Source organism: Drosophila simulans, chromosome 2R (assembly GCF_016746395.2).
Source record: "Drosophila simulans strain w501 chromosome 2R, Prin_Dsim_3.1, whole genome shotgun sequence".
Taxonomy (NCBI): domain Eukaryota; kingdom Metazoa; phylum Arthropoda; class Insecta; order Diptera; family Drosophilidae; genus Drosophila; species Drosophila simulans.
The window spans coordinates 21,586,732-21,599,619 of record NC_052521.2 but is presented as its reverse complement, the minus strand read 5'-3'; the positions used below and the strand labels follow the sequence as shown (position 1 = coordinate 21,599,619).

General features: G+C 47.7%; 4 protein-coding genes across 4 annotated transcripts in view; all 4 read right to left on the bottom strand.

The window, feature by feature from the left end:
* LOC6736067 (5-hydroxytryptamine receptor 1D) overlaps positions 1 to 12,888 on the bottom strand; it is a 35,255-nt gene that overhangs the window by 9,426 nt on the left and 12,941 nt on the right. The window lies entirely within an intron of this gene.
* On the bottom strand, positions 5,054 to 5,695 carry LOC6736066 (dynein light chain roadblock-type 1). Its single transcript, XM_002082931.4, has 2 exons — positions 5,537 to 5,695; positions 5,054 to 5,467 (listed from the first exon to the last, which is right to left on the bottom strand). The coding sequence occupies exons 1-2, from the start codon at positions 5,608 to 5,610 to the stop codon at positions 5,149 to 5,151; spliced, it is 393 nt and encodes a 130-aa protein (XP_002082967.1). The 5' UTR covers positions 5,611 to 5,695; the 3' UTR covers positions 5,054 to 5,148.
* LOC6736065 (leucine-rich repeat-containing protein 40) lies at positions 5,790 to 6,752 on the bottom strand. Its single transcript, XM_002082930.2, has one exon. The coding sequence runs from the start codon at positions 6,584 to 6,586 to the stop codon at positions 5,861 to 5,863; it is 726 nt and encodes a 241-aa protein (XP_002082966.1). The 5' UTR covers positions 6,587 to 6,752; the 3' UTR covers positions 5,790 to 5,860.
* On the bottom strand, positions 6,837 to 8,312 carry LOC6736064. The gene has a single exon (XM_002082929.4). It carries the CDS (start codon positions 8,170 to 8,172, stop codon positions 6,958 to 6,960), a length of 1,215 nt encoding a protein of 404 aa, XP_002082965.1. The 5' UTR covers positions 8,173 to 8,312; the 3' UTR covers positions 6,837 to 6,957.

Genomic DNA, 12,888 nt, shown 5'->3' with positions numbered 1-12,888 from the left:
GCAACCGCTTCACGGTGATCTGGAGACCAGGTTATTCTATGCACTGCGAGAAATGAATGCTAACTAGTTCTCGGAGATTCTAGATGTGATTTAAGTCTTTCCGCAAAATGTTTCGAGCAGTATTTTGGGGCCACCAGTGCTCAGCCCCGAAAAAGGACACCCGAAATGGCTGGGCATAAAAAACAATGCCACAGGAGCAGAACGGCAGGGCGCCGAGTAGCAGAACGGACGCAGGATGCGGGGACCGGAAGTGGTGCCGGCAAAGGAAAGGGACACCAATTCCACATTCACAGTGCGTTTTGTCCTCCCAAAGGATGCGTGTGCGTGTGTGTGTGAGTGCGAGTTGGGGTCTGTGTTTTGGCCCTCTGTGCGTGCGTGTTAATGCACGAAAGCGCAACGGCAGGCGGAGAGGGAAAAACGAAATAGTTGAAGCCATCCTGACGATGCATTTCATGCGCACTTACACTGCGGAACTGGAAAAGTTGCTCCGGCTGGGTCCTGGTCTTGAGCCAATGCTGACATGCCAGAAAGTGGGTGTGCATGGCAGCATTTCACATGCAAATTTGCTGGCCAAGTATCCACTTTTTTCAGGTCCTTGCCGGCTCGCTGGCTTATTTATAAGACTTTCTTTGAGGCCACTCACTCTGCACATGGCTCCGAGCTGATTCGTTTGACAAGTTGCCCCAGCAGCCACCCGCTGACTGATTGCCACGCCCACCGCCCGACAACCCGCCCACCGGGTGGGGGCATGGCAAGTGCTCAGGCGAGATTGCGGCTCGCAATGTGTGGACTCTGGCTGGGAATTTGCGGGCCAAAACTGACTGGTTGGTAGCCCAGATCTTCCGAGTTGCTGTACATTGTCAAATCGTTTCGCTTAACTAATTCGCCATTGATTGCGTCGAGCACCTGGAGATGCGTTAATTAATATCCTGCAGATGTGGCTGCCAGCTTGAGCTCCAGCTGCCGCCAACGTGTCGTATGCGTAATCAACGCAAGAAAAGGCAAATTAATTATGAAGTGCGTTTCATGAAGGCAAACATTGTGCGTGTGTCACTCGTTGTGTCAAGCTGTGTTTACTTTTAAATAATAAGTGATTTCCAGCAGTCAAGTCAAGATGTTGAGATTGTAGGGCATGAATAATTGGCAGGCTCATAAAGCTGTTTAATGGCCAAATGCCAGAATGATAATAGCCCATAATATTCGTAATTAAATTTAAATACGCTACACAATCATATTCCTCTCAATGCGAATGTTTCACTTCCCTGCGTCCTTTCGCCAATCGAAACTTGTTTCAAGCACTTCTTTGTGGCGCGTCTCCATGCAACCGAATTTTATTATATTACCTCTTCATAATCGGGTTCGTTCCAAGAACCGACGGCTGATGTGTGCGAAATCAGCAGCATATTGAGTCGCTGACTCCGAAAATAAACAGCGAAATGAGTGGAAGTGGTGCGGCTTTGATTGGCATGCAAAATGCTTCCTACCGCAAGGGAAGCCCCACTCCCGTCCATTCGTTCAAAAAGCATAAAACTCGGGGCACATCCACGTATTCGGGGCGGATACAAAAGTTGTGCAGCCAAAACGGTGCAAACGGAATTTAATAAGTACGTGCGAGGCATTTGTAATTTCATTCGCACTCGCTGCTAAAAAACTTCCCCGAATAATCACCCGCTTGGCTGCAATTAAAGAGCCCCCGCAGCCATAAAGTGAATCCCCCAGGAACACATACATTCTGTATGTTTTGGGTGTTGGGGTTTTCGGGTTCGTTCTCGGCTTTTCTCCGGCTAAACTTTGCGTTTGCCATGCGTGGTCACGTACACGTGAAAATGGCGTAAATGTTTTAAAAGTTGCATCAAACTTGTTATGAAGTATTTGGCCCCAAAAATGAAAGGAGCCACCAGCCACTCCCCAAAGTCCCCAAACATTTGCCAAGAAATTGCAACGTCCAAGGAAATTAGCAGCTACATTTGCGCCCTTTCCACTTGTTGTGGCAACGGGAGGGTGGCAAGATGGCAAACGGGTTAAGTCTGCAGATACAGATACAAACACGTATCCATTGAGGCATTTATGGGCTAATGATTTTTGAGTCTAGCTCAACGAAATCGTTTAGGAAGCTTCTGGTTAACATGTACTTACACACAGGTCACAAACTCGTGTTCTGAGCAGTTAGCCCCAAGTTGAACAGGCATTTCCCCCGACAAACAGGCGGCTTAAATTATTTTCCTGATGTAATTATTCAACATTTTCCAGTGCACTGTCAGGTTGGCTAGGAAATGCGTCCACCGCAACGAAAACACATTGTGCAAAGTTATCTTTGGCTCCGGGGATCGGGCCATGTTAGTTTTCAGGTACGAAATAAGCAGACTTTTCCGAGCCCTTGGCGGCAGGTGGAAAATGGCGCTGGGAATGGGCAAAAGCACACTCCGGAGAGGAGGCTGCTCTTTAAGCCAGGACACGCAATTAAAGCATTCCCCTCGGCGCTTTTCCGATGTTGAACTGTCTTTGCCAGACTTTGTGTCCGCAGATCATTGCGGAGAGAGCCGAAAGTTAAGGTTAATTAATGCCGGAATCGAAAGTCCTTTTCCCCCTCGCCGATTCCGCGGCTGCAGAGCCGCCGTTCTTAATGCCCGACATATGATTTCATTAATTAAGTCGGCAGATTGCAGGCTGCACTTCAGATCTCTTTCGCAGAGATCCTAATGACGATGGCGCTGGTTTCGATTGGTGGTATCCTCTTGCTGCAGCTCGCACACGGCTGCCAAGGTCTCAAGAACCACATTTAATTGAGGCTTAATTGGAAAGTAATTAAAATGGGAAATTCCTTCAAGCCACCGGTCCTTTGTTCTGCCGAACAATGCCACTCGGGCACCCGCACTCTCGCCACAAACAATGCAAATAGTTTTATTGCGGCGGACAGTATTTTCGTGCTGTCAATATAAATAATTTTTAAATTGCCATCGGCTTGGCTGCGCCCAGAATTATAACTCTTTAATTTGAGCCATATGAAAGGAGCACTTCCAGATTGATTTGATTCCGCCTGACAAATGGCAGCAGTAGGGCAATCAGTGTCATATGCGAACTTAATTCATTAAATGCCCAAATGCGGCCGATGAGCCACTCATTTGCAGCATTCGGCATCATTTTTAATCCGCCCCCAAAGGACTCAAATGGCACTAATTAAGGGCAGCACATGTTGGATTGTTGGATTGCTGGATAGCTGGATGGATGTCCGCAAGAGGGAGGACCATCAGTCATGTTCTGGACACGGAACTCGGGCAACCACTGATGGAGTTCACTTGGCAGATCGTGTGTGGCCCATATTTCTATGGAACTACGGAACTGTTAGGCTGGATTTATTATTGTTTAATAATTGGTTTTACTATTTACCATTTACTATATACTATTTGCATTGTGCACTATGACAAATACAGTTGGTAATCGGCTTTGGTGGGCCGCAGATAAACGGCGACACATGTGGCATGTGGCTTCAACTCCCCCTGATGGGAGTGGAAATCGGTTTACACAATCGCCGAAGGCCCAATTGGTAGTCGTCTGGCCAAATGGCCCTTAACCCTTTCGAGTTATATTCGCTTGCACGCAATTTCACGATCCGGCGCGTTCCAGACGTCGGAGCACTTGGATTCTGATTCGGTTTGGGATCCGGTTTCGGATCCTCGGGCCAAGTCGGGCAGCTGAACCGAGGAAGGGACATTTGCGCGGCTCAAACCGAGGCGCCTTTAAATAAGGCTGGCAATTAAAACGGCAGACGCAGTGGCTCACACTTCACTGGAGTGGCTGCCATGTAAATTCTGGCTTTTACATTATTAATAACTCTCGAATATTCATTGAAAGTCAACGCATTCGCATTCCGCATTCGACTCCGATCGAATCCAATCGAATCGAATCGACTCGAATCGCATCGAATAAATTAAATGTCAACATGTGTCGAACGGTCCGCTGTTTGGTCACTTAATCACGTCGAGCGATGTGCCAACCGATGGAGCCGGCGATTGCGGCCTTTCAGCATGGCCAGTAATACGATAGGGGGATTATCCCGCTTCGAAACCCATTCATAACGGGCACACCTACTCCCGAACCAGGGAACACTTGCGTTTAGCGGATTTGCTGCTCTGTCTGGCCGAGCCATAAATATTTGCAGCACATTGAATAATGAAAGAGCCCGGAACCAACGGGCAGCACATGTATCCTGGCAGCTCAAACACCGCCAAAATACATTCGTAAGCCCCCGGCCAAATGGCGTACTCGTATCCCTGCTCCAACAACAGGTTGAATAAACACGGGCAATTGGAAACTAAAACAATGCCGAATTATTTGCCAAACAATGGGCACAAAGCAGCCAGATTTCATTGTATGAGTTTAGCATCTCGTCCCCTGGGAAATTGTGACTTTTTGTTCTATAAATTACGAGGCAAGCCAAAATGAGGCATGCAAATATTGAATATATTCATCGCCTGTTTGATTGGGTAAACTGATCCACGGGTATTTGTATAGATTTTATGTTACTCTTCATATCCTGACTTCCAATGGATCTGCGAAGGAAGCCAGAATATTTTATTCGCTCTACAGGTGATATGGAAATCCGAGTACTCAAAGTTGTGGCATCTCCTGCGAACTGAAACACTCTGGATACTCATGTAACGATTTCCCGGAAGTCACGTTGTGAGCCCGCCCAAGTGTAATTGCCATTATCCTTTAATTTTTCCGGTAATCTGTGGCCATCGAGCGATGCGCAGTGGGGTTTTCGGCGTACTGACAGCCAGCGTGATTGGGTTTTAATGAAGCTGCATCGTGGCTTTCGGAAAGCCAAAGGCCAACGACCAAAGACCAGCGAAGATTAATGAATGTGGCGGACCCAATTGAGAGGTCGTTGGATTCCAAGCCCCGATACAACTGACGCATCCGAGGCTGCACTAATTGCCGCTTTGATGCGTTTTCCGGATTGCAAGCGCTGCATAAACGGATTAGTTTGCTCTGCGCTCGCTGGGCTTTTCCTAAATTTCCCAATTTTCCGCCCAATCCACTGCGACCTCTGCTCATTTGCCGCAATTGCATGCAATTTAATTTAGGTGGAATATGGGTAAACTGGAATTAACATTCGCACACACACGCACAACGACCGGAAATGTTTTATGGTACCGAGCTGCTCCTGAGCCTCCTCAGCTTCTGCACAACGATCAAAATGAAGTCCGTGCCCAGGGTCATGTGGATTTCGCCCATATTGGAGCGAATCCGCATGAAGGTTATGTCGTTCGAGGGGTCCAGATCCCTGACCACGTTGCGGGCCATGAAGAGCAGCGGCTTCAGGTTGGAGACGAACAGGAAGGTGCGTCTCTGGCTGCAGGTGGATCGGAGCGGCACTCCGTGGCTATCCAAGATCATGATGTCTCGGGCTCCGCGATGGGCGAAGAGATTGACGAACGCATCTCCATCGTAGGATCGACTGCGACTAGGGGATGGACAAATGCGGAGCTGGTCAAGAGTCTGAAGCTGTGGACGATTGCGGGTTCCAACTTACGTAACCGCCTTCTTTACCACTTGAGTGGATTTGCGCTGATTTTCAGTTACCGACAGCCTCGAACTTCTGGACATTTTCGGGCCTCACAAATGTAACTAGTAAGAGTATAGTAGTGTCAACTAGGTTTTGACCTATTTGATTTGATGATGCAGGAATCAGAGCCTACTATCATTACGAGTTCAGCAAACTCAGGTTGCCAGCAGCCGACCAAGGAGGAATCTTCCCTGAGCACAATTTCAGCAAAACTACGGACTTAGGGTCTAAACCGGACTGTTGTCAATTTATTTAGCAATACTTTGCAAGTTGATTTAAACAATATCTGATTTAAATGGGAATACGGGTGCGCAAGTAGCTGAGCAGCGCCGAAGTCCCCATCGATAGAATCTGGTGGCGGGGCTGGCGGAAGGGATTTCCCCACAGCTCCAATTCCCTGAGATTCTGCATTTTGCCCAAGATCGGCGGCACTATTTCGATGTCATTGTTACCCAAGTTCAATATCTTCAGTTCCCGCATTCCGCCCAGGCCCGATTCACTAGCATCGATGGCGCGGATCTGGTTGTCGTGGGCCGACAAGGACTCCAGCCTCTCCAGCTCGTAGATGCAGCGTGGCAACTGGCGGAAGCGATTGTGTGAGATGTCCAGATTGCGGAGCAGCTGCAGTCCGCCCAACTCCATGGGCAAGTCGCACAGGAGATTGTTGGAGAGGCTCAGGTCAGTCAACTTCGAGTACTGCGAGATGTTGGTGGGAACGAAGGAGATCTGGTTCTTGTTCAGGACCAACTGGGTGAGGTGCTCGGAGAGCAAGGGCAGATCCTTGGGCATCTCGCGCAGCCTGTTGCCATCCAAGCTGACGATGTTCACCAGCTCCTGTTGAGCTGCCTCGAGTACCTCCATGGGCACCTCGCTGATCTGAGCCTTTGACACCTTAAGGATCCGCGTGTTCCTCATGTGGTACTTGTCCGGAAACGGCCACTGACTCCCCTCCGCTTCCGTTTCGTCCCTTCCGCCCTGCAGCCTGGGGCTGTTCAATCCATCACAAACCATATACATGTCGTGGATTTCCTACTACCGAATGAATCGATTCCGTAAAGGATTTGAAGTGAGCAAACTTACTGAATTTAAAAAAAATTATATAAATAAAGCTTTGTGACTTGCTTCGCCTGATTCAAACGGAAAACTGAAATATCTAAGTATACTGCTATGAAGGAGCAAACATATGAGCTGACAGCATTTCCACAGGGATTGTGATCCATCAATTCCACATTTAATATACTTGGAATATATGCACAAGTGTATCTCGTATCTATGTATCTATGCACATTAACCATTTATTTGTGGTTTACAGCAGCAATCGATCCTAATTAATTTTCTTCGAAAATTTATGAGTAGATCCCAACTATCTACTGGGAATTTTACACCTTTCAAATCACTCCACAGTCCGTCAGCGAGATCAAGTTGTGGCTCATGGGCAGGTGTCCGACGGCGACCTGAATCCTCTCCAGGAGCTGCATGCCCTTGCGAACCTTCCCGAAGGCGATCCTCCTGCCATTGAGAATGGACAGGGGCTTAAAGCTGATGGTGAAGTTGACGGCAGTCCGGGCGTTTCCCCTGACATAGCGACTGGGAAAGGAGAGGATTCCGGCGTCCACTCCGTGGTTCAGCACCTCGAAGTCGTGCTCGATGTTGGTCAGCTCGGTGCTTCTCTGCGGATCCATGGCCAGTCGTCCCTCCATCCAAATGGGCGCCAGGGCGCGGTTGAATACGATGGCGCTGCTGTTGTTCTGGGTGCAGATCCTCATGAACTCCAGCACCACCTGCGGACAGGCCTCGGTGAAGAGCTGGATGATCAGCCTGCCCTGGATACGGGCTTCCCGCACCTCGATGTCCAGGTAGATCTGCGGACGCAGCAGCTTGCACAGAACGCCCACGTCGCACTGGTCCATCAAGTTCTCATAGCGATGGAGCACGTGCATGGGAATCTCGCAGCTGAAGGAGCCCGAGGACTTGGGCTTGTAGCGCTTCGACTTGCCCGCCTCCGGGTCAAACAGCCCGCCTCCCTTGTGGAACTCCTTGTTCTTCTCCAGCTGGCGGCGCTCCTTCTCCCGGGCCAAGCTGGCATTCCGCCACCTGCCCGCCGCCAGTCGCTCCGGCGACTTGGTGAAGGTCCGCAGCGTGTTGTTGCTCTTCTTGTAGAGTGCGGTCAGCATCTCCATGTAGGACAGCTCCATGCCATTGCCCTCGATCTGGACCTTCGGGGGCGGCAGATAGGTGTTGACCTTGCCCTTGATGTTGGACATTCGATCGCGGTGCTGACGATACAGCTCTCGCTGCTCGTTCATCACTATGTGGGATCTGGTCTTGGGCATCGTCCTCCGGGTAGTGGGCACAGGGATCAGGCGCTGGTGGTGCCTGTAGTTGCTCTCCAGCTCCTGCCTCTTCACATTGAAGGTGTGCTTGGGCCGGGACTCCTCCACCTGGCCATCCAAGCCCACCAGGTTGGGGTTGTGGGTGTTGTACACCGGATTGGTCATTGTGTAGGGTCCGCGCGTCACTGCCGCCACGTAGGGCGTCATGGAGCTGGGGATCTGGGGAATCTTGCCCCGGGAAGCCTGTGGCGCATCTCCGCGGATGAACATTGTGGCTAACTCGTCCAAAATCAATGTACTCTATATACTTGAATTTGAAATGACTAAGCGGGTTCGGGTTGTACGTGTGGGGGTAAGAAAAGTTTGACTGATGGGATTTGGAGGGAATGGGAATGGGTCGAACTAACTGGCACGGGTCACCTGGATTGAAAACTATAGCTGCGAGAAGCCATCTGGATTAGAGCGTGAGCCCACATAATTATCTGCCAAATGCGTTTTTATAAACTATAACTAACTGAAACATAAAGTGCGTGCCGCGGCGCGCCTGAATATTCTTTGATGTGGAAAACAACGTGAAATTGCACATTTCGGCATAAATTATTAATTCGATGTATAATGAGGAGCACATACGTATGCGTACATATGTAAAGTACTGAACTATGAAGCTCAATTTAATTATTTCCAACTATTTTGAACGGAATTAACACTGCGGTGGCCTCATAAATGCAAACTTGCATTCGCGTAATTAGTGATTAAATTAAAATCAGCAAATATGCACGTCATTAAAAGCGAACTTCACATCTGCCCTTCTAACTTCACTGCACTGCACTTCTAATTCCCATTGTTTTCCGGCCAGTTAGCTCCTTCAACTGAATACCATTGGATACTATTGTGTCCCATGTCCACATATTTAGGAGCTTCATTATATGTTGCTCATTTGCTGCATCCGGATTTGGCTTTATTTTGCGCGCTTTTGGCTTGTTGTAATCGCCGGTTAAATGGGCCATGAAATGGTTTTGACACTTTTTGTCAATGCAATCGGTGTTTTTAAGTCCGCTCAACCGTTGGCAGGATGGACAATTAGTGGCCGTGGCACTTGAATAATTGTGCGACACAGTGTGGATAAATGGAGCAGCAATGCAAAGTAATAACAATAGAAACCACTGATTTGCACGGCCTTTTAATTTATAATATTTGCTGTGTTTTTTATTCATCCGAGGCCGTGAATTAAATCAAAGGCATGGCGCTGGCCGATTCAGTCCCTTTTAAATCGGATTAAACAATATCAATAGCATATGGTGCGCATAGTCGAGTGCAGATAAAAACAATTGGGATAAAAAACCTATTCGCATAGCATTAATTGATTGTTAATATGGTAGGGCTTTTGCGGTCACAATTAAATGATTAATGCGATTGTCTGCGGCGCAGCACGATTGAAGGATACACGAGCTTCGCCGGAGGATACACCCGTAGATGCATATGGTCGGGTTAATCCGATGCATTAATGGCCGCCACTCAGCCGCCTACGAGGACGTCAGCTGAAGGACATCCCGACCGGGCCAAGAGTGCCGGGCCAAGTGTCATTAGGGCAACGCTCTTATCGCTCAACAATCAACGTCAAAGTGGGTGGTTGGGCGGACTGGATGGTTGATGGGTGCCTCTCCTCCATAGACATTGAACCACTTAAGCGTTTTTGTTCTCGAGTGCCACGCCCCCCCTCGGTGCATCAGAGGGCGTATTATCATCGCAGTTGGCCCAACTTTCACCTCCACGACATGTTTTGTACTTTCTCTAGTGCCGAGCCATGGCATTCGCACTTGATATCCATATTGCAGGGTACGTCTCAAAATGTGTCAACAATAAACACACCCACACAACCGCGCCAACAAGTGACTGCAATTTGATCAAACACATATGCATACTCCGTTTTATTTCATTTTATTTAACTTATTTTACCCACAATGCCCTGTGACAACATGCTGCATATTTGCACCGGAATGTCGGTCTGGGTCTGGTCATATATGAAATTCCCCGACCAGTCAGGGGTAAATATTTTAAAGCCCACGTTCCGGCTATGAGTTCTTTAAAACCTATTTGCATATTCCGATTTGAAAGGAGCTGCACCTGTTCCCATGAGCTCTTCAGAGACAACTAAAATTATAGTCAAATCATAGCCACCAGGCGATAAAGTGCTCTTGAATGTATACATCACTCTGCCACGTTCTGACCTTGTGGCCAATGCCCCAAGCCCCCATTCATTCCCAGCCATTTTTTATGGGCGAAAACAAAGCCGGAGCCCCTAGTTGATAGCATAATGGATCATAAATGCTCTGGCTCCGAAAATGTGATTTTATTTTGTCTGCTCCGACGCGTCTTTCGCCTCCATTATCCCAGCATCGGGAATCTGGCTTATGGAACCTAGGAGGTCCTGTCTTATTGCTGCCCGGCTCCTGGATTACACACATAGTGTGTTCCTTTGTGCATACGAGTATGCGAGTGTGGCCCAAGTGGCACAAGTGTGTATTTTTATGACATTCTGTTTTCGCTCAGCTCATGGTCTGGAGCACTTTGTGATTGTCATATCTGCTTACCGCCGAAAAGTGGTGGGGGATTTTGGTAAGACAGCAAAAATCTTGTAAACGGAATGTGCAGGTATTTAAGCTGGCTCTTTGCGAGGGTGAAGCGAAAGGATATTAAAATACCATCCGCAGAAGGCATTTAATACTCCGCACACTAAGCCGGGACTTTAAGTCTGACACCAGCCTCCATCCAGGCCATTTAATCAGCTCCAATTAGCCATTGCCTTGGCTCAAACGCCATCAATTCCTGGCCCGCGAGGCTGAGTCCCCATCCGACGGTCGTTGAGTGTCTGAATGGGCTGAGCCCGGAGCCATCAGTTAATTAATGCCATTAATGTCTTAGCAGTCGCTCTCGAAACCAGTAATTAACCGAGTTGACAAATCAAGTTTGGCCCACAGGACGAGCCTCCGGGGATTATATCAGTTAGCAAGCGGGCCTAATTAACAATAAGCCAAGGTGTTAATAGCCCGACGACGGCCCGAACCCAAAAGTTCGCTTCCCGCCCGAAAAACATTTAATCCCATTCGGAGACAAGGTGGAGGCACTGAACCATCGCCAGGACCCACACATTAAAAAACCATTTCAAAGGATTAGGTTTAGAATCCCATTCCCAATTCCACCCCCCTCCCACTCGACTGACAGTTGCTTACCTTTTGCGAGAGCCAAATGGTAAATTCGAAAAGTTGTTGTGCCGAAGATGAAAATGCTGAGATACACTTTTAAGTATCCGTGTAATCCCAAAACAATTTATTAGCCAGGAAATCAAGCAGCTGAGTGGGGGTGGCCAATTAGGTTAATGTGTCGAAAGAAGTCGCAAAATAAATTCCAAATATAGAAGACAGCCATAATTAAATGCCGCTAAAGTAAGACAGAAGCCGAAATGTAAGGACATTTTACCCGTATGTAAGCCTGTGCCATATTTATTTCTGTAGGGATTTGCTAGTAATTCTTAATTAAAATCATAAAACGACCAGCAACGAACAAACTGTAACTGCAAAACCATTTAAATGTGGACATCTGTGGAATGGAAACGTGAGAGTACGGACAGGACTCCTGCCTCTGGCTCCTGCAGCTTTCTGTTTCTGGGAGGACTCCTGCCGGCGGGAGGGACCACCACGAGTGTTCCTGAGACACTCACAAAGGGCTTGGCACGCTCACAGAGCCGGGCTTACATGCGTTCTCGGTGCCTTAGAATGCAGGATAACGGCCACAGAGTTGGCTCTGAAAAGCCATTTATCAGGACATTGCATAACAATGGCGCGCTGCCATAAAGGATATTCAAAGCGAGTTAAGCTTTATGATTCGAACACGTGTTAACAACACATAAAAGCAAGCAGCGATTCTGCCAAAGGCGAGCAGCAGGAGCGGATTCCAACTAAATATAACACTGAATCCAAGATGGATTTAGTGGAGCAGAAAAACCCAAATCGCTGCCCTCCAAGATGGAAAGTGCAAAGTGAGTGCTCTTGCGGCGCTCCTAAGTCAAACACCACTCCACCGCCTTCATAATTTATACCGGAACGCAGCCAACAAACATAATAACTCTGAGTAAGTAAAGAGGTGCCGTGGGCAGGACCCCGAATGAAGTTCGCAAATTGCACGGATCATAAATTAGAATCAAAGGCAAACAGTCCACGAAGAATGAGAAAAGTTAGCTAAGCAATCGCGGTGCTACAGCGCACTCAAAGGACCGCTTCCATTTCCGAGTAATGGCTATTTGGAAAGCTATCCAGATAATACGGATTACAAACAACAAATATGTTACAAATTGTTCTTAAATGCATAAACACAAAATATGGATGCTTAGAACGTTTTTTCTAGCTAATTATCCCCCTATCTTGGCCAAAATGAAACCGAAAGTGGCAAGGAAAACATTTTTGTGCAGCTAATTGCCATCATACAGTATTTTCAGTATTTTTTGGTTAATTTCGACAAAAAAAAATGTTAACAATTTTTCGCTTTTTTCATAGGGGATACATCACTTTTATATTCGAAAATTTTTCAAAAATTAAAATTTTCCTATTTAATTCTCAATCGATCGAGAATGTAATTACGAGCTTAGCAATATGTGACTTTACATATTTGGTTCAGTTTTTTTCTTGCTACAGCCTTTTTTCCTCCCAAAACAAGGAGCATATGGGCGAAAGTAATTCTTTGATTGTCAGTCCAGGGAAAATTCACAATTATACCGGGAATTTCTGGAGCATCCGCGTAACGTTCGACGAGTGGTTTCCCTAGCCTGTTGCATACTTCCGGCGGAAGTAATACTCCCATAGAGCCAACGAGTACCGGGCAAGAAGATCCCTCCAACACATGCACATGGCGAAAAGTCAAGTGCATGCAGGGGCGGATGGGATGAAAAGCCTGGGAAAGTGGAAGCTGGCTGCCACAAAGCAGCTGTAAAGT

Coding starts and splice junctions, on each gene's coding strand:
- LOC6736066 (XM_002082931.4), bottom strand. CDS start 5,610: ATGTCCAGAAGTTCGAGGCTGTCGGTAACTGAAAATCAGCGCAAATCC. Junction 5,468..5,536: donor GTGGTAAAGAAGGCGGTTAC/GTAAGTTGGAAC, acceptor TCCATCCCCTAG/TCGCAGTCGATCCTACGATG.
- LOC6736065 (XM_002082930.2), bottom strand. CDS start 6,586: ATGTATATGGTTTGTGATGGATTGAACAGCCCCAGGCTGCAGGGCGGA.
- LOC6736064 (XM_002082929.4), bottom strand. CDS start 8,172: ATGTTCATCCGCGGAGATGCGCCACAGGCTTCCCGGGGCAAGATTCCC.